We start from the raw sequence: 21,031 nt of genomic DNA, 5'->3' as shown, positions 1-21,031 counted from the left end.
TAATAGTAGAAAACTAACTTCATCATATATAGAAACTACTTTTCCGTCCTCCGCATCTTCTTCTTTTTTCTTCTTCTTCTCATCTTTTTTACCCGTTTCTAAATTATTTATACACTTTTCTTTTTTTTCCAGAGCTCACTCAAAACTTTTTTTTTACTTTTTCTGCCTTTTTTGAGTTTCCCTTTTTTGTTTTCGGATTTTTGTTGTTTTCGGCTGGTTTCGAAACATTAACTTTGCACTTTTTCCTATTACTTGAAATGTCTTGTTCCTTTTTTTTGGGATTTTTAAGACTTTGTTTTTTTTGTTGGCTCATTTTTTGACAAAGAGCACTACTACTTGAATTCATTTTTTCCGCTTGAATACATGAAGAAATCTCTGAAAAATGGGAAAAAAGAAGACATAAAAAAGGAAAGAAATGAGCAGTTTTTTTTTGGATTTTTGGCTCAAAAATATTGTAAATTCATAGGAATTTTTAAAAAATCACAATTTCAGATTTGCTAGTTTAGAAGTAAACAGAAACTGATGTAATTGTAATCTTTGCAAAATCGATTAGTTAAATTTTTTAAAAATTGCATTTCTTCGATTTTTAGCAGAAATCTTCGATCCAGGGATTCTCAATTTGCATGAATTTTTGAAATTGATGAGAACTGGAGCTTTAGGGAACTTCCGATTTCCTAAAATTTAAAATTTTTGAAAGTTTCTAGTCCATTAAAAAAAAGAAAATTATTAAAGGTGGGGAGACATGAAAAAAATAATGTTCTCGAAATTCCGTTCAAAGATGCCCCTCGAGGAGTTGAACTTGTGAAGGCGAGGAGTGAGGGTGCGACGCCGCTACCGACTGAGCCACGCGGGCAAAGAGAAAGCGGACGCCCGATTGCATACATAAAGGCGAGGACGACCGCTGTACGCAGAGTGACATTAAGCGTTGTACACCGTTACGGTAGAATGCATACTCTGGCCCCAAAAATCCCCTGTAAAATCTCCTGTCCCCCCACCTTTAATGTTTTGAAACTATTCCTTTTTTTGATTTACTAGATGATCTTGTTGCATTGAAATTTAGTTTTTTTTCCGTTTCAAATTTATCTTAAATCTTTAGTTTTTTCCAATTTTTTTGATCTCAGGTATATCATTTGGAATTTCATTTGTTCGGTTTAAAAAAATCTTGTTTTTCAATTCCAGTCGGATTATTTGCTTTTTCAACATTTAGATATTCCGTCAATAACCGAATTTTTCACTTACTTATCTTAAAAATTTAATGTTTCAAGTTCTCTACTTTTGAATCATTTTCCTAAATGTCTCCAATCCGTCCAACGGGCTTTTTTCCTTAAATAAATATTTTCATTTACTCTTCAATAAGTCTAAAATTAAGCTATTTCCTTGTTCTTTTCTGATTTCGACAAATTCCACTCGGTCTAGTTTTATCCTAAAAACTTTAGATTTTTCCAATTTTTCTGATAAAAGGAATTTGTACCAACTTTTTTTTTGAACATTGAGATTAAAAAAAAAGATTCCTAACTTTTCCACCGAAAAGTTCAATGTTTCAAATTCCCTATTTTTGAATTATTTTCTCCAATTTATCTAATCCTCCTCTTAGAATTTCTTTCCTCATTTCTTCTTCAACAAATCCAAAATTAGGCCTTACTTCCATGTTCTTTTCTGATTTTCCACTTCTCCTGTTTTCATAAAATCTAGCACTCTTGAAATTCGATTGTTGCTGAAAACGGGAAGAAAGCTTTTTACTTGGATTCTAATTTTTTTTCTGTTTTAGAATTGACATTTTTGGAATGTCTAGGATTCCGGATGATTATTGATGTTGGTGCAGGGAAATGAATAAAAATTCACCAATTACCGTAAAACCTCTAATAGAACGACACCCGGATCGTCCACTTTGAGCCTATATATCTCATTTTCTGTGAAAGATATCAAAAAGTGGCTAACTAGTAAAATGTTGCTGATATCCTGATAAACATTTTACTAGTTAACCACTTTTTGATATCTTTCAAAAGAAGTGAGATATATAGGCTCAAAGTGGACGATCCGGGTGTCGTTCTATTAGAGGTTTTACGGTATTTTTTGTTTTTTATGATTAGAGTTCATAATCTAGACAACAAATTTTCGATATCTCAAAAATATGTTTTTTGAAGTTTCAAAAAATTTGCAACTCATTTAAAGAAGTTTTAAAACTTTCCGTTTCTAGTGCATATGAAGACGTTGTTTCCTTCTTTTTGAGAATCATATTGTAGTCCAAGTAGCAATTTTTTCGAAACTTTGATATTTTCAATTATCTCAAGTTTGCTGAAAATAGTGATTTTTCTAAATCTAAAAAATTTATTTTTTAAATCTAAAAAAATTATTTTCTTATACTAAATAATTCATNACGTTTCAACGTTTACCTATGTTCAAGATCACATTTTCTGTCACTTTTTCCAATTTTTAAATCTTTTCTTCCCTTCAATTGACTTACTCATTTCCGCAGTTCCTCCTCAATAACAGTCCAAAATTAGGCTATTTCCTTGTTCTTTTCTGATTTTCCACTTCTCACGTCTTCAAAAAATTAGTGTTCTTGAAATGTGATTATTGCTAAAATTGGAAAATTCTTTTAGATTCTCTTTTTTTCTGTTCAGAAATTGCATTTTTTTAGAGGGACTTTGGATTTTTGATTAAAGGAGGCCAGACACCAAAAAAAAAGTTTTCCTGATATATTGCATAGAGAACCCCCATGAGGGGTTGAACTCATGACAGGCAGCTCAGGGGTACAGAACCGCTACCGGCTGAGCTACGGGGACGCGAAGGCGCCTGACGACCGATGGTCTACATAAGCACGGCGCGATTTCGTCTCTCCGAACTGTCCCCTGTCCCAGACAAAGAATTAAAAAAAACTGGTTTCCGAGTTATTAGTTTCGAGTTGTATGTTGAGCACAAAGTGTTGTGTATCACTCAAATTTTAAAAATCAGAAAATATGGAATTTATAGGAAATTCGATTTTATCCTTTTTTTCCAAATTTCAAAAAGTTTGAAACTCATTTAAAGCAATTAAAAAACACCGTTTCTAAAGTTTATGAAGACGTTTTTTCTACTGTTCGAGAAATCAATTTTTAGAAAATTGTATCTTCTCTTGATTTCTCTCTGGCGGTTGGTTCAATAATCAGAATTATTTCTAGTTTTTCTGCTTTAAATTCGTTCTAAAAACTTCAGGCATTTCCAATTTTTCTGATGGAACTAGTGGATCTTCTTTCAGTAACTAAGTTCGGAAAAAATGTTTTTATCTAAAAATTATATGTTTCAAATTCTCTATTTTAAATAAATTTTTCTCAGCTTCACAGATCCCACTGTTTTATTTCCTTGAACTAATTTCTTCATTTATTAACTTTCAGGTTCTTTTTTTACATCTGTATTTTTCCTTTCATTTCATTAAGTCCATTTCATTAAGTCCAAAATTAGGTTATTTCCTTGTTCTTTTCTGATTTTCCATTTTTCACGTCTTCAATAAATCTAGTGTTCTTGAAATTTGATTGTTGCTAAAAATGGGGAGAAAGCTTTTAATTTAGATTCTAATTTTTTTCTGTTTCCTGAATTCCATTTTTGGAGGTATTAGGATTTGAGATCATTAAAAGAATGAGAAGATTCCAATTCCCCAAAAACTGTATTTTAATTTAATAGAAGCAGAAATCTCTGAAAATATTACAGTCTGAAAAGTTATTTCGATTATTTTTCTGAATTTTCATTTTTCCAACTTCCGTGTATATGTTTCATATTGTTGTGAAAAACTGGCATTCATTCCAATGATTTTTCTGTTATATGGAATCCAAATATCAAAAAAAAAAATTTCGTAATACAACCAAAAATATGAATTTAAAAAGTTCCTTTTTGTGTCTAGAAATCCAATTTTTTACTGTTTCATGAATTTGATAGATTTACAACATTTTTCCATTTTTTTAATGGTTCATCGAAAATTTCTAATCTTGAAAATTCAACTTTTGTTTGGTTTCCGTTTTTGAATTTCAAATACAAAAAAAAATTAAAATTGTGTTTCAACAAATTTTCAAATCTGAAAAGTGTTGACTTTCAATTGATTTATGCTGCGTTACTGCATTTTATAATTTGAATAAACTTTGGAACAGTTAGATCCTTGTTACCAATTCTTCGAAACACTGAAAATGTCTAGAATCTAGAATTTTCTACACAATCTACATAATCCACTTTGTGTTCTTGATTCTTGATTATAATATATTCTTGCTACTTGTCTAATTTGTACCCGCTAATTGAATTTTTCCCCTACTTCGCCCAAATTGAGTTTCTAGGTTTCACTATTTTTTCTCCAATTTTTTTTCAGTTTCTGATATTCCAGAAAAAAACTAAAAATTCATGAGTTTGATTAATTTTCATCTCCTACAGCTAAAATTTAAAATTTTTGAAAGTTTCTAGTCCATTAAAAAAAAGAAAATTATTAAAGGTGGGGAGACATGAAAAAAATAATGTTCTCGAAATTCCGTTCAAAGATGCCCCTCGAGGAGTTGAACTTGTGAAGGCGAGGAGTGAGGGTGCGACGCCGCTACCGACTGAGCCACGCGGGCAAAGAGAAAGCGGACGCCCGATTGCATACATAAAGGCGAGGACGACAGCTGTACGCAGAGTGACATTAAGCGTTGTACACCGTGACGGTAGAATGCATACTCTAGCTACAAAAAAACTACGAAAAATCTCCTGTCCCCCCACCTTTAAAAGATTTCTAGGCCACTTGCGTTTCGTAAGCCACCAGCTTACACAGGCGGCTCATCGGCGGGCAAACGGCGGCTGAACTTTAGCAGATTCTCTTTCACTAGATTTCTAGACCATTAGCATTTACTAGGCCACTAGCTTACACAGGTGGCCCAGTGGCGGCCCAGTGGCGGACGAACGGCGCCTGAACTCACAAGCTAGAAGTTAGCGAAAGCTAGTGAAAGCCAGCTAAAACTAGCTGAAGGTAGCGAAAGCTCTAGTAAGCTTCTAGCTAAGCTACGCGTTTGTAATTTCTGTCCAAAATGTTCCTATAGGATCGATTATACTTCCGTCAAAAAATTCTGAAATTTCAAAAAAAGGCTTCCTGATTCCTCTGTTTTCCTCCCTCGAGTTTCTGTTAGTTTCTCTTTAGCTCAAAAAAGGCAAGACGTCATGATATTTTGAACCCTCTAATTTATTCGCACTTCCTTGTTTTATTTATACGTCTCTCTGCCTCCTTCTATCTGCTAATCTAGAATTTATAGATTTTCAGACGGATGAACTTGGTTTATATCTAAAACCAGAGAATTTTTTTTCGGTTTCTAAATTGTTTTATTTGATTCTTGGGATTTTTTAAGTTCAATGGGTATAGGAAACATTCGAAAGTTTAAAATCTCCAAGTTTCATTTTTATACCGAAAACTGATTCTAAAAAGGTATTTTTACGATTTCAAAAAGCTTTTAAATTTTTCAAGTTTTTTATTTCTCTAGTGACCCAATTCTAACATACGCTCTAAACATTTGAAATTCAAAAATTTTACTGTTTTGTTAAATTGTCAAAAAATCAAATAAAATTTTGTGGACTATTCAGAAATCATTAATTCGGAAATATCATATTCTTAAAAAAGAGAATTTTAGCTTTATGCAGTTTGCGTGCCAATTTATCATTACCCCCCCCCAAACATTGGGGCTCAAATTGATGATTCATATTTTTTCTTTCTCGCAAAATGTTTTACTTGTTGCTCATTGCTCATTTTATATATTTTTTCTCCATTAGAAATAGCAGAACCTCATTTTCAAACATACTGTATTTGCTCTTAAAGAAGCCCCACCCAACCCGTCAACTTTGAGCTGGATTATCTCATTTCCTGTGAAAGATATCAAAAAGTGGTCAACTGATAAAATATTGGTTACATTATGATAAATATTTTATCAATTGGCAGATTTTTGAAATCTGTCGCAGGAATCGAGATGATCGAGCTTAAATTTGACGGTGTTGGAATGACGGTACATTTTTAGAAAATCAGAAAAACAATTTTTGCTGTTTTGAAAACTTATTTTTTCATTCAACTTTAATTTTTTTTTCAACTTCAAATCTCGAATAAGTACAATTATCATTTTTATTAGATCAATGAGAGTCCTATTTTTCCTTTTTTGGTCTTATTTTTCCAAATTTTTTATTCCCTTTCACCTAATTGCTTTTTGAGTTCTCGTCACCTTTTTTCACTGGATTTATCGTATCTTCTGAATTTCAAAAATATTTTCTTTCAGATTACTCTTCTCCAATCTTCACCTATCACCTGTCTTCAAATCATTGAAAAATAAGGTCCAGCTGAAAATATATTCGTGAGATTTCTTTTTTTCTATCAGTTTCACAAAATCCATATATTCAGAAGGATCTAGGTTTTATATTGGACACCGGGATCTTTTCAGAAAACTTTGTTTTCAATTTTTACATTGAAACTCATAAAAATCAAGTTAAGAAAAGCCATGTTTTAACATTTTTGACTCATTTTCATCCATTTTTCATAGTTTCATTGAACTAGAAAGTTTTCTGAAGTAAATAAAAAAATGAAGAAAACTATATAGTTTGATTTTTATGGAGAAGAAGAAACGGAATTTTTTTTCTATTTCAAAATTGTGTTATTATCACTGAAAAAACTGATTTTATTGATTACATTCATATTGATTGAGCCGTTTGAAGTTTTTTATCAGGTAATTTTTTTTTGTTTTTAGAACAAAAAACCTGTTTCTGAAACTCGATTACTCGATAACTCTTTTTTAAATGTCAATTTGATCAAGATTCTATCCCTCAAATTGCCAAATCCATCCTTCACATTTCCAGATGTTCCCTTTTCATTCATTTTTGACAAGATGAGGAACTCAAAAATTTTTTCCAAGGAAAAAATGAGGACATATTGACCAGAATAAAGACATTTTATGATATGGGATAAGTGGAAACGGATATCTGTTATTGACTATCTTTTTCTTCTTCTTTTTGGTTTTGTATGTTTATGACCTTGGAATTTTGAATGTTTTTTTGGACCCAATGTACACGCTCAGAGAAAGTTTTTGCGGTCTTATTGGATCGAAAGGCATTTTGTGTTTCTATCTACCGTATCCTTCTCCTGTACACTTATATTTTAAATTATTTCAGTTTTTTGCAATTTTTTCCCTCTTCAATTCTATTTATCAATCGTTAATCGCTGTAGTCAATATTTTTGAGAAAAAAATCGAAAAAATGTGAGATTTTTGAAACAGAATTTTACGAGTTTTTTCTAGGTCATGGCCCAATTTTATCTTGGTCATGACCCAACTTTTTCTAGGTCATGACCCAATTTTATCTTGATCATGACCCAATTTTTTCTAGGTCATGACCCAATTTTTTCTAGGTCATGGCCCAATTTTATCTTGATCCTGACCCAATTTTTTCTAGGTCATGACCCAATTTTTTCTAAGTCGTGACCCAATTTTTTCTAGGTCAGGACCTAAATTTTTCTAGGTCATTATCTAATTTTTTCTAGGTCATGACCTAGATTTTTTAGGTCATGACCTAGATTTTTCTAGGTCAAGACCTAGATTTTTCTAGGTCATAAACTAATTTTTTCTAGGGCACGACCCGATTTTTTCTAGGTCAAGATCTAGATTTTCTAGGTCATTATCTAATTTTTTCTAGGTCACGACATATTTTTTCGAAGTTTGAGTGTATTCTGGTGTACAGAGCAACTAAGGATTGATTTTGAAAATTTTAATTAACTTTAGTGAATTATTTGAAAAAGTAAAAAAAAACTTCTGTTTCACTATTTTTGTAATTTCGACTAGTTTTTTGATATTTTAATACAAGCTATGGATTGAAAAAATTAAATAAAATTTCTCTGTTTTCAACAATTATTCAAAAACCATTTTTTTGTTCTCAAAAAAAACATTCTGGAAGTTTCCCAATTGCACTTCTTCTTTCTCTTCCTGCTCATTTTTCTAAAATTCTCCCTTTCAAAACACTTTGAACAAAGTTTGTTTGAAATTCGAGACATGTCTAGGGTTTCCCCGGGCGTTTCTAGAAAATTTGAAGACCCCAAAGCCCTTTTTTTCCTATTCAAAAAGCAATTTTTGACCTTCTTCCGACTATTTTTGGACCTTATAAGATGGAGCGTTACGTGACTAATTTATGCACATAGATCATCTACATAAAGATTAGCAATGAGCGGAAATTCAGTCTTTTTCAATGAATATATCACATTTTTATGCATATTTTGAGAATATTGGAGTAGGAGGATGGATGATACGTAGTTCTGATGAATAGTTGAGGAGCACACAGAATTTTTTATGATTCCTAGGAATTTTTTTTGCGATTTTAGAGAGTTTGGATTAAGAGAAAACACATTGAGAAGTTAATAATGAGAAAGATTTCAAAGCGAAATTTTGAAAAAAATTCAAATGTTTCAAAAACTTTGTATTAGAAATATTGGATATTTCAAAACTAATCCATTGTATTGACACACTATGATTTTTGACATTTTTAAGATTAAAAAAATCAGATTTTTGGAAATTTGGATTTTTTTGAAATATTTGGATTTTTTAAAATCAATTTTTCGATTCTTTAAAGGTGGGGGGACAGGAGATTTTTCGTAGTTTTTTTGTAGCTAGAGTATGCATTCTACCGTCACGGTGTACAACGCTTAATGTCACTCTGCGTACAGCTGTCGTCCTCGCCTTTATGTATGCAATCGGGCGTCCGCTTTCTCTTTGCCCGCGTGGCTCAGTCGGTAGCGGCGCCGCACCCTCAATCATCGCCTTCACAAGTTCAACTCCTCGAGGTGCATATTTAAACGGAATTTCGAAAACATTTTTTTTTTTCATTTTTCATTTTTTGGTATAAAAACTTTGAGATTTTTAGAAATTCGACAATTCCTTCTGATTCGAATTTTTATGAAATTTTTTTCAAATTGATTATTTTTCAACCTTAGTTTTCAAAATTTATCTATACTGTACTTCAATACATAATTTTTCCTGTTTCAATTAGTACCATTTTTATCTAAATTTCAGTTTTTTGTTATCTTTAAGTCTTTATGGGTTACAATTATCAATATTTCAGATCTGACGGCAATTTTGTTGATCCGAATTTTCTGGATTTTATATACTGTAAAACCTGTATTAGAAGAGTCCCTTTAATAGAAGGGCCCCTCTAATAAAAGGGCCCTCCAAGAGGGGCTTGAAAAAATAGAAGGGCCCTCTGTGAAAAAAAAAGATCCCCCTTCAAAATGTGTGTTTGAAGTTAAAACATTTCCGTACTTTTTCAGTGGAAAATATTCAGGGAACTTCACAATTCAATAGGATTTTATTGAAACTCTATTTTTCGATGAAAATCTTGCTGAATTTTGGTGTAATTGGCAGGTTTTCACGAATTTTGAACGGAAATTTTCGATGCGAAACTTCAGAAAAAACTGGCCGGAAAAATAAAAGGGTCCCCTCTAATTGAAGAGCCCCTGTAATAGAATTGCCCTCCGGAGGTACCTTGGAACAATAGAAGGGCCGGCGCTATTAATAGAGGTTTATGATATTCTTGTTTTCCGAAAAAATTAGAGTTGGGACGCAGACAGTGTATCAAACAATCTCTCTAAAAAATATACTGCTCCAAATTCAAAGTTTTAATGTTTCGATTTTTTTTGAAAATGGTTCTCACTTGAGTTTCTATTTCTTTCTGGAATAATCCAATTTATTTTTCCATAAAATTCTTTCTGTTTCAAACTACAAGTAATTACGAAATTTGCAGTGTTCTTTTGCTGTGATGAGTGTTGAGAAAAGTCTGAACTAAATTAAAATTTTTTACATTTCAAATTAACTCCAACTATGATTTTTTCTCTGGATCCTCTTTTTTGAACTTCACTCAAAAACATGAAAACATGCGAGTTCCGAAGAGTGAAAACTCATAAAACTTTTACTGCTCCGCGTTTCATTGGGGGCAATTTTTGAAAGAATAGGTTCTGATTTTGCTTTATTTTCATGTTTGTCTGGAGAAGTTTTTTTTTCACAATTTTTGAGTTTTGGAGTTTTGAATTTGAAAGTTTTAGAAGATTCTCATATTTCATTGGATTTTCATGAAACTCCAACCTATCCAGGTCCAATTACTTTTCAATAGTTAGCCGTAGATTTTTGTCGTTCAATTGAAACGGTGAAAATATTTTTTGAACTTTTTATAGAAATAAATGGGTAAGTTTTATCATTTTTATTACAAAAAAGCATTTGCTCTCGGTCATTATGATTTTTGAAAATTAACCATTTTCATAATTGCTCTGAAACTGTAATTTTTTGGGGTTCCTATTGAAAAATTGTCAAATTTGAAATAATTTTTTGAGAAATTTTTTCAAATGAAATTCACAGTTTTTAGAGAAATACAGTTTCAAATTTAGTATACATTTAGAGAAATGAAACCAAAAATTAATTTGTCTTTGTTTTCGATTTGACATGAATTACCAAATCGATTTTGAAAATTTTATCAATTTCAAATTTCAAAAAAACCGAAAAACTGAATTTGAAGAAAAAATTGAAAATCACTGTTTCTTGGATAGGCTTGGATGATTCTTGCAATTCCAACATTTTCAAAAGTTCTAAAACTTCTTTCAAAATTAAACAAATTGGTTTTTTAAAATTTCGATAAAAATGATGAAAATCGCTTAAAATTCAAACGATCTAATTGATGAAATATCAGGGACCATAATTTTGGGACTGTTTTTAAAACTGGAAATCAGAAATAATATTTTTTGCGGTTTTCAAAAACTTTCAAAAAACAACTATTCGCGAATGAACAGTTTCAAAATTGGCATTTATTCCAAATTCGATAATTTTCAAATTAATTCGATGGTGAAAATCTCAATTTCATAGTACGAAAAACTTCAAATTTTTGATCCCCCTTTTTGTTTTAAAAGATCTTAAAAATAGAAAATATCTTCTATTTCGTCAATTTAATCAAAATCTAATCCCAAGAAATCGGCGGATATGTATACTCGGAATAATCTTGTCTAATCGGTCAAACTTGGAGTTTATTTTCTTCTTCTTCTTTTTTCATTTCCTCTCTTTTGACTCTTCACGAGAAATAGGAGGCAACTTGAATTATTTTTTCTTCTCCCTCACGTCACCTTGTTCATCTAATCCGGCATTTTTTTCACATTTTTCCCCGTTTTTTTCTATTCAATCAAAAAGTGGCTTAAGGATCTTTTTAGAGTTTTAATGATAGTTTTTCTTCTAGAACATTCTAGGAAAAAAGTATTGAATTTCGAAAAAAAATTCAACGAATTACAAATGCTAACTGCGCTCTATTGCTGAAAATTTCAAATAATCGCTTTTGAGTGTTCTCAATAGAGCGCACTTGGTTTTTCTATTCAAAAATCAGTTTGACGAATATTTACTGTTTTATTTTGTTTTTATGAACAAAACTGATATGGAGAAAATAGTACATTCGTTACATATTTTTCATATTAAAATGAGAAAATTCGCTCCACTGATAGTTTTTCAAAAATCAATTTTTTGACCGTTTTAGAATTTTGAGATTTGGAATCCAACTTTTTTGTAATTCGTTCGATTTTTCTAGAGGAAATTTTTTTAAAATTCGAAATTCCAAAATTTACTGTTTTTCTTCTTCGAATAGAATGATATTTGAATAATTCTCAGTAGAGAGCATTTGAATTTTTCAAAACTTTGATTTCCAAATTTAATGTTTCAACTAGATATTATTTAATACACATTGATGGACTAAATAATGAATTGGTGTTTAGTGGTGGGAAAAATGTGAAAAACGCGCTCTATTGAAAAAAAAAAACAACTTAAAAAATAATTTGCTATTTCAAAACATTGAGATCTGAAATTCAATTTTTTGTGACCGATTTTCCTTTTTTGAAATTTTTTTTTCGAAAAACTCCGAATTCTGACGTGATTTTTATGCCTAACTCCTGAAAATAGTACCGAAAAACAGGTGATTTCTACAAGAAACAGCTGAAAAATTCCAATTTCCTGAAGCTCCGCCCCTTTTTCCCCTTCACAATTTTTTCCAGTTTCATTTACTTCTTATTTATTTTTGCAGAATTTCCGTTTTTCAATGCTTCCTATCTTTTTTCTGAAATTTCATAATTTTAATACCAATGATATATTTCCAGATGCTTCCCAACAACAATAACATCTCCACGTCGACGATGATGACGTCAACGTCATCAGAATCCTTCAACACTGATGACCCCATTTTTCCACCGGAACCGATTCTTGGGGACTATGTGGAAATGTTCACGCTGGTGCTGAACTTCATCGTTGGAGCACCACTGAATCTAGCGGCATATACACAGGTAGGATAGGGCAAGTGCGCTCTAATGAGAAGAGCAAATTCAACGGATATCGCAATTTATAATCATCCGAAAAGTTTTTGGCAAGATTTTAAAACTGGGATTTTTAAATCCGCTTTTTGAAAACTCTTTTTGGCAAGTTTGCTCTAATCAAGAAATGAGGAATTAGAACGAACATTAGCAGTCAAAATTGTCCAGAAGGTTTTATCAACTTTTGGAAACTGTAACTTTTTGAAAATAAAATTAGAAATTTTGGTTTTTTTTCCATGAAACGCGCTCTATTGAGAAATCTAAATTTTAGTAACATCTAACTAGTTAATTGGAATAACCCGCAAAGTTTTGACAATTTTTTGAAATTGAGTTTTTTAATTCAATTTTATAAGATTCAAATCTTTGGCAAGATCGCTCTAATGAGAAATCGGAAATCGGGGATAGAGTGGAGTTAGCAGTCAGTGAAATAATCCAGAATGATTTATCAACTTTTTGAAACTGTGATGTATTGATTTTAAAAAATCCAAAGTATAGACTTTTGCCAGTAAACGCACACTAATGAGAAATGCGAATCCCAAAGTCGTATCGTGGTTTATGACAGTCGAAAACTTTTTGGGAAGTTTTTGAAACTGAAATTTTCTTAAAGGTGGGGGGACAGGAGATTTTTCGTAGTTTTTTTGTAGCTAGAGTATGCATTCTACCGTCACGGTGTACAACGCTTAATGTCACTCTGCGTACAGCTGTCGCCCTCGCCTTTATGTATGCGATCGGGCGTCCGCTTTCTCTTTGCCCGCGTGGCTCAGTCGGTAACGGCGCTGCACCCTCAATCCTCATTCTCACAAGTTCAACTCCTCGAGGGGCATCTTTGAACGGAATTTCGAGAACATTATTTTTTCATGTCCCCCTCCTTTAAATCAACTTTTCCAATTCAAATTTTTGGAAAGTGCGCGCTAATGATAACTTGGTTCTAACTTTAGTAGTCAAAAATCCAGAAGGTCTTATCAACTTTTTGAAATTGTGATTTTTTTTGAGAAAATTGAGATTTCGACTTCTTCCAAAAAACGCGTTCTAATGAAAAGTATTCAATTCATCGATACTCCAGTAACAGAATAATCCGAAAAGTTTAGTCAATATTTTGAAACGGCAGTGCTTTTTTAAAATCAATTTTTAAAAATGCAAGTTTTTGGCAGGTGTGCTTCAAAGAAGAAATAGAAAGAACATTAGTAGTCAAAATAATCCAGAAGATTTCATCAAGTTTTTGAAACTGGATTTTTTTTGAAAAAAAGTTCAACGTTTTGAATTCCGCCAAGAAACGCGCTCTAATAAGAAATCGAAGTTAGATCGAAGTTAGATCGAATCGAAGTTAACTAGCCATTCAAAATAATCCGAAAATTTTTTGAAAAGTTTTCGAAACGGAGATTTTTTTTCAAATTCAATTTCGACAATTGCGCTCTAATGAGAAAGGGATAAATGGATCAATCAGAACTGAAATGATACTAATTTTTTAAAATAATGCAGAAGATGTGATCAACTTTTTGAAACTGTGATTTTTTTAAAAGTAAAAACTCAAAATTATGAATTCCATGATGAAAACCTGAAAATAGGAAAATCTGAAAGCCAGAAAATCAAAAATCGGAAACAATATCGAAATTGAAAGTCTGAATTTGAAAATTGGAATGTCTGGAATCTAATTTTGAATATTTTAATTTTCATTTCCCGATTTTCAAACTCCGATTTCTAAATTCCAAATTTTAAAACTCAGAATTCGCATTGGAAGACTATCTAGCCAGTATTACAAAAACAAATTTGAGTTTCCTTACCACAGACACTATCTTACAGGTTAGACACTATCTTAAAAATAGTAACATTAGAAAACATTTTCAGCTCAGCGAACGTCCCACTTCCACTCGTCTGGATCTTTTGAAACGATCGTTGAACTACTCGGACCTCCTCGTTTTGTTCATTTATGTACCATCACGTGCTTGTTGGCTACTCACATATGATTGGAGAGGAGGAGATGCTCTATGCAAAATTGTCAAAATGTTTCACACTTTTGCGTTTCAGGTTAGTTATAAATGTGTTAATTTGTTTTTGCTGGTGATTTTGATTGATTGTTTTGATTTTAGTACGAATCAAAAAAGCTTATAATTTTATATTAAAAATTCACAATTCACTACAGTCTAGTTTACACAAAGTTCCCATAGAAAAGGAACATAGGACTGTCGATAGGCTCAATATGGTCATGGTGGTTGTTCATTCAACCCGATTATATCGGTTCCTATAGGGGATATCAAAATGTAGTCAAATGATAAAATGTTAAGCATTTTATGACAAACAGTTTATCAGTTGGCAAAATTTGATATCTTTCATAGGAACCGAGATATAGGTTGACGTTTGGAAATTAACAGCTTCATTACTGTGTGAAAGTTAATTGTATTGTAGTAATTCGATACTAGTTTTCTTCCTCAATTTTCAAAATAGAGTTACCAGTCTAATACCAATCAAAAGAGCGTAAAAGTTTACATAGGAATCTTAAACCAAAAATGAGCTGGTCCATATCGAATTTTCAAAATGCTGTCATCTAAAAAACATTTTTTGAGAAAATTACTGTTTCATTAGTTTGTTATCATATTCTTATCGGAGAAAGTCCTCAATAAAATTTCTCTGTAATACATTTTGTTAAACGATTCACTTCGGAGATACCGTAGAAACTCTAATAGAGTGTCACCCAAACTTTGAGCAATTTTCTCGTTTCCTGAAAAAGATATTTAAAAAATGGTCAACTTACAAAATGTTTATCATAATATCACCAACAATTTATCAGTTGACAACTTTTTAATATCTATATCTTTAACGCAAATCGAGACAAATTGACTCAAAATTGACGATATGAGTGGCACTCCACCAGAGTATTTACTGTATGCGCCTTCTAATATTGCAGATAAGTTAGTTCAACTTTAAAAACACATATAAATATATTTTTTGAAACATTCATATCTCAAGTTCTAAAGACTCTAGAAAAATAGTTTTTATATTAAAATTTAGGAAATTTTACGTTTTTAGAGCTCCTCCAACGTCATTGTGTGCATCGCAGTGGATCGTCTCCTCTCCGTACTCTCTCCATCTCACCATTCCCCAAATAAAGCCCTCCGACGGACCAAAATGATCTAATAGTGGCTTGGATCGTAGCACTAGTCATCTCCTGTCCCCAGTTATTTGTATGGAAAGCCTATTTAGCATTACCGGAGTATAATTGGAGTCAATGTCTTCAAATCTGGGAAATCGCGCGGATGGAAAACTTTGGAAAGCCTCAAGTGGTGTCGCATTTTGATGCAGAGTTCTGGTACAGTATACTTCATATATCCCTGGTGTTTTGGATTCCCTGTATTATCATAATGGTAGGTTTTTTGTGGCCATGGCGCCAGGTAGGGTATTTTGTTCCTTAGGGTCCTTAAGAGTGTTACCGTGCTTGAGCTCTTTTATCTCGGCTCCTATGAAAGATATCAAAAAACTGTCGACTGATAAAATACTGATAATATTATCATAAACATTTTATCAGTTTACAAATTTTTGACATTGCTTATAGGAACCGAGATAATTGATCATAGTGTTTGAGAAAAGGAGGGTACTTGAAAATTTATGTTTGCTGTTTCATTTGCTTTGTTAGTTTGTAAGGGTTGATCAAGGTACTGAAGGTACGTTTGTTATGACATTCTTAGTCTTTAAGAGTATTTCAATTTTAGTACTGTTCGGAAGATCGTAACATTTTACACAAGATTTTTAAATCAAAGTCAATCTCATTCCTTTTTAAATCCCCATAAACGAACAGAAAACAGGTCAAAACTTTCCAAGTTTTAAGATTTCATTTTAAGGACCAAAAAAAATTCCAGCTCTCCTACATCATCGTCATCTCCTGGGTGTGGATCAACTCTCGACCCTCCATCCGTCACACGTCTTCATTCTCCTTCCACACCGGCTGCGATACGGTAGATACTGTACTTACACGAGCCTCTGAATGGAACCCTTTGAAGACATTCTCCCGTCACGTCAAGGAACCCGAGAAGCCATTGCGTAAGGAATTCGTATACTTGGTTCAAAATTGGACTTTTTGAGAGATTCAAAATGCAAAGTGTGGATCTTGGTTTTCTAGAAACTCCAGTTTTCAAATGTTTTTTTAAATCTTTGTCTTTTCAGCCGCTTTGGGTCTCAAACTGAAAACTCAAATATGATTGAATTTATATCATTTTGTAGCTCTTATCAAGAGATATATTTTACATTTAAGTGCAAACAAAAATTCCGAGTTTGAACCGAGTTGTACCTTCTCCAAGTTTTCAGCCACCCCAAGAATTGTGGTAAGCGACGAAACAGAGGTTCCCTTAACCCAAAGACCATCAATCTCTCCTTCTGAAGCATCAGCAGTTATGAGGACCGGAGTACATACTAGCACTTCATATAACGCTAATTTGAATAGGTATTTGGAACCCATTCTCCTTTAAAACTACAGTATCCCTCAGATCCCGCGCCCTTCGTGTGTCCTTCCTACTGGTCCTTGCCTATATCATTTGCTGGCTACCGTATAACCTAATCAGTTTAATTCAATTATTGCATCGTGACTTTTTCGAGTCATATCTTAAACATGTAAGTGTCTATTATTTACTAATTAATACCAATTAAGTCCTAATTAAGGTCCATTTCTGCCAACAACTAATCATTTTCAATTCGGTTGTCAACCCGTACCTTTACGGTTTCTTTGGTCCACATCGCCCACAAAATTCTGGAATTAACGGACGCTAATTTCCTTTTTTGATCTAATTTTTAATTATTTTTTTGATCTCTTTTTTCTGAAACATTCCAAAAAACCCGCGAAAAAACTTTTTGAAAATATCTGTCTTTTTTTGTCTAAAAAAATGTCTGAAATTCAAAGAGCCATATCTATGGTTAATTTTTCTTTTTGTATTTCTTTTCTCGGTGACAAACTTCTTGAAAAAAACAATAAATTATTTCTTACTAACAAGTTGCATCAAGTTATCATTTGAGAGTTTAATTAAAAAAACGGAATTTTTTAAAAAGTTTTTTTAAAAACAATTTAAAAACATTTTAGAAAATTTCCAGTTGCTGTGTTTGATTTTTGAGACAAATTCAGATTTTTAGTTTTTTTTCTTACATTTAAAAAACCATAATAGAATGAGAAAAAGGATATCAGTGAATTGGTGGAAAGACTAGGAAATACGAAAAATTTGAAACCGAATTTTTTTTTCGATTTTGGAGGAAAAGATGGATTAAAAATCTTTGAATTTCAATTCGAACTTTTGAATTTTTTGAATTTATTTTTTCGCTAAATTCTGAAGTTTCCTAAAAAATCAATTCCCGCTTCATCAACTTTTCAAAGTGTTGTCCAAAAATGAAAATTTAATCACGCCAATAGAGATATTGTCGGATTAAAAAAGTGACACCTGACAATCTCGGAGACGGCGCTCGTGTCGATTTACGAGGGGGCGGAGCGAAAACCGATACTGTAGATAACAAATTTATTTATGTGATTTTAGTGGGATTTTCTGAACAAAATTTTGATTTCTTGGTATAAAAATGATCGCTAGCATCTCTAGAATCTATTTTTCAGCAAAAAACTAAACTTAAACGCGAAAGTAGCTCGAATGAGCCGAAATTCTGAAACATTACGTTTTTGCCGCATTCCGCATTTTTTCGTAGATCAAAAAAAGCAAAAGTTTTCAAATTTTCAGGTGTCACTTTTTTTAATTCGACAATATCTTGCACTTGCGACAAGAGAATGGAAAAGAATCAAGGATGTTGTATCCGATGAGAACTTGTTTTTGTTATTCAGATTTGCCTGAACTCCAGAACCCGAGCTCCACAACCCGATTGTTATAATTATTTTTTAATTAAATTTAGATTTTCAAATTTTTTTCGAAAACTTTTTTGAAATTTTTTTTTCATCACGTTCAAACAAAACTTAAAACTTCACTTTTGAAATTTGTGGATCTCGTAAAAGTATTGCTCCTGTGAACCTCATTATCTCGTTTCCTTTTTAAAATATCGAAAAATGTTTAACTGGTGAAATGTTTATCATAATATCACTAACATTTTATCAATGGATCATTTTTTGAAACCTTTCACAGGATATATTTGCTCAAAGTTGTTAGGAGAAATTCAGAAACTCAAAATTTTACGAAAAAATCCCGAAAAATCTGAAAAAACAACTTTCGAAATTTTGGAAAACACATTTTTTTTCAATTTCTAGCGAAACGAAAAATCTTGAATTCTTGGAATTCTATGTTTTGGTGGAACAATAAAAATTTTTAACCAGAAATAAAATACAGAAAATGAAACGGTAAATAAATTTTCAGGCTCAAAAAAAAATTTTTTTTGGTAGATCAAAAATTTTTGTGTGGGAATTTTCGACAAAGCGGGAAATAGTGAATTCTGCTTTTTGGAAGAAATTGATTTTCGTTTTTTTTTCTTCTCATTTTTCTTTCTGGTTTCCGGTTTTTCTGATTTTCGATTTTTCTTTTTTCATATTTTTTTCAGTTTCAGTAAAATTGTATTTTTAAACATTTTCAGTTAAATTTTGATTCAGTTCTTCAACTTTTAAGTTCATAGAACTTTAACCTTCAGCGCAACAAATTTCAGAATTTTCCTCGAATTATTCAATTTCCATTTTTTCGAATTTCAGCCATTTTAGACCATTTTTAAAAGTTTGGCTCGATTTCCGGACTTTTTTGAAAATTACCTTTTTTGACTGATTCTTGACATTTTCGGTTGTTTTTTGGTCGTTATTGGTCATTTTTTGGTTATTTAAAATTTGAATTTAGACTATTTTAGGTCGTTTTTTGAAAAATTTTTGATTGTATTCCGACCAATTTTGGATCATTCCAGCTTGGTTTCTAACAATTTCGGCTTAGTTTTTGGCGGCCGGGCCGGGCCCGGTATCAAAAATTCTGTTTTTTTTGAGCCAAATTTTGAGTTCTCAATCTAATTTTCTCAATTTTTTTTGTGTATTTTAGGATTGTGTGTTTGTTTGATCTAGAAAGATCGAAAAAACTCGAAAAAAATTTTTGATCGAAAAAAAACAAATAAGGGCCCCCCCTTATGTGTTTTTTGAAAATTTCAAATCTTGTGAAATGACGGGCACGCCGAGCCCGGTTTTCGAAATTCGGAAAAAAGCCCGGCCCGTTACAAGTATGGTTTTTGAGTGTTTCAAATGTAAACTTTACTAATTTTAGGCTCGATTTTTGGCATTTTTCCCTTATTTTCGACTATTCCGACTGTTCTGGAGCCCGGGTTCTGAAGCCCGGTTTTGTGAGCCCGGGTTCTAGAACCCGGGTCTATTTTTGACCTACTTATCTCGATTCTTGGACGCTTTTCGAAGATTTTCCGACTTTCTCTTTCTATTTTTCAGCGAATTTTTGACCACTTTAAGCCTTCTTTTTTCCAGAATGACAGACCAAAAAAAGCCGCCGCCACAATTGGAATTTGAGAAAGACGAGGAGTGTGTGAGTCTATACCAAGGAAAAACGGCCTACCTCGTGAAAATTGCCAAGATCAAACATCGGAATAACTACACTCACTATACAATCAGCTATCCAGGATGGGGTGATCAACACGACGAGGTGATTTGTTCGACGGAAACCGAAGGACGCCTTTTCAAAATGACAATGGCCGAATTTCGCGAAAAATTCCCAAATGCCGAAATTGGAGCGGATAAGGCGTATTTTCAAACTGCTAGAAGACGATCGGTGGTCCCGAAATCCAAAAAAGGAGGAGAACGGAAAAAACCTGATGGTGAATACTACAGTGATAAGAAGCCGGTGAAAAGATGGCCAAAATTCAAGCTGGCGAAGCCATTGACCGAAATTTTGATTGAGGATCGGAAGATGGTGAAGAGTGGAGTGTTGGCACGACTTCCGGCAGTGATTACGATTGAGAAGATTGTTGAGGAGGTATGAAATTTGTTTTAAATTTTAGAGAATTTCAAGAACTATTTATTGGCTGCATATTTGAAGGAAAATATGGATTTTGAAGGGGGTTAAGACCGAAAGTCTGAATATGGTGCTAAATTTTAGGCAATTTGATTTTTTTGCTCATAACTCACTTCAAAATCCATATTTCTAAGAACTTTAAAATGCAGAATGTATATTTTGAAAAGGGCAAAAAGTTAATATAGAAGAACGTAGACTATAGTTATCACTAATTTTGAATATCGCTTTTTAAATGTAAAGAATTTGAAACACTACTTTTTTTTTGAAAATCAAGAAAAAAATATAGAATTGGATGGGAATTATGAGCTATTATGAATTAGAATCAGGTAGTTTAGATTATGTTTTGTAAAATTAGAAGAGCTTTCGACTGATTTTTATTTTATTCAAAAATATGAATTTTGAAGAAAGTTAAGAGCTAAATAGTGATTCCGGTTTCTAAAATTTTGACGCCAATTTCACATTTTTTATCATAACTTTTTTCAAAACCGAGATTTTTGAACGAATTAAAGGGGGACTCCGACAAAAATTTTTATTGCATTAATGTGTTAAAAGTTATCTATTTTCCGAATATTATTGCGAAAAATTCAAAAAAAATCCGAAATTCCCGAAAAACGGCGTTGAAAAGGAAGAACATTCAAAAAAAGGTGCCGCCGGGGGACGAGGATTTTCAGTGAGAAACCTAGGCCACGGCAGCGGGCGCCTTTCCTATGTGGCAAATTTTCCGGATTTTTTTCAATTT

At 32.3% G+C, this 21,031-nt stretch overlaps 2 protein-coding genes across 2 annotated transcripts in view; both read left to right on the top strand.

The window, feature by feature from the left end:
• Positions 1-12,124: 12,124 nt before the first annotated feature.
• On the top strand, positions 12,125-17,089 carry Cbr-gnrr-8 (the record flags this gene model as incomplete). Its single annotated transcript, XM_045244790.1, has 7 exons — positions 12,125-12,307; positions 14,180-14,359; positions 15,508-15,693; positions 16,186-16,366; positions 16,631-16,766; positions 16,810-16,933; positions 16,982-17,089. 7 exons carry the CDS (start codon positions 12,125-12,127, stop codon positions 17,087-17,089), a joined length of 1,098 nt encoding a protein of 365 aa, XP_045095231.1.
• Positions 17,090-19,749: 2,660 nt separating this feature from the next.
• The window catches only part of CBG13694, a gene marked incomplete at both ends in the record, with an annotated part of 2,716 nt that continues 1,434 nt past the window's right edge, over positions 19,750-21,031 (top strand). The window contains one exon of the mRNA XM_002632420.1: positions 19,750-20,253. Within this exon, the coding sequence (XP_002632466.1) occupies positions 19,750-20,253 (504 nt within the window). The remainder of the gene's footprint in view (positions 20,254-21,031) is intronic.

This window comes from Caenorhabditis briggsae (assembly GCF_000004555.2).
Source record: "Caenorhabditis briggsae complete genome, chrIV, whole genome shotgun sequence".
NCBI classification, from domain to species: Eukaryota; Metazoa; Nematoda; class Chromadorea; order Rhabditida; family Rhabditidae; genus Caenorhabditis; species Caenorhabditis briggsae.
Note: the sequence above shows the minus strand (reverse complement) of the source record. Positions and strands in the feature narration are given on the sequence as shown.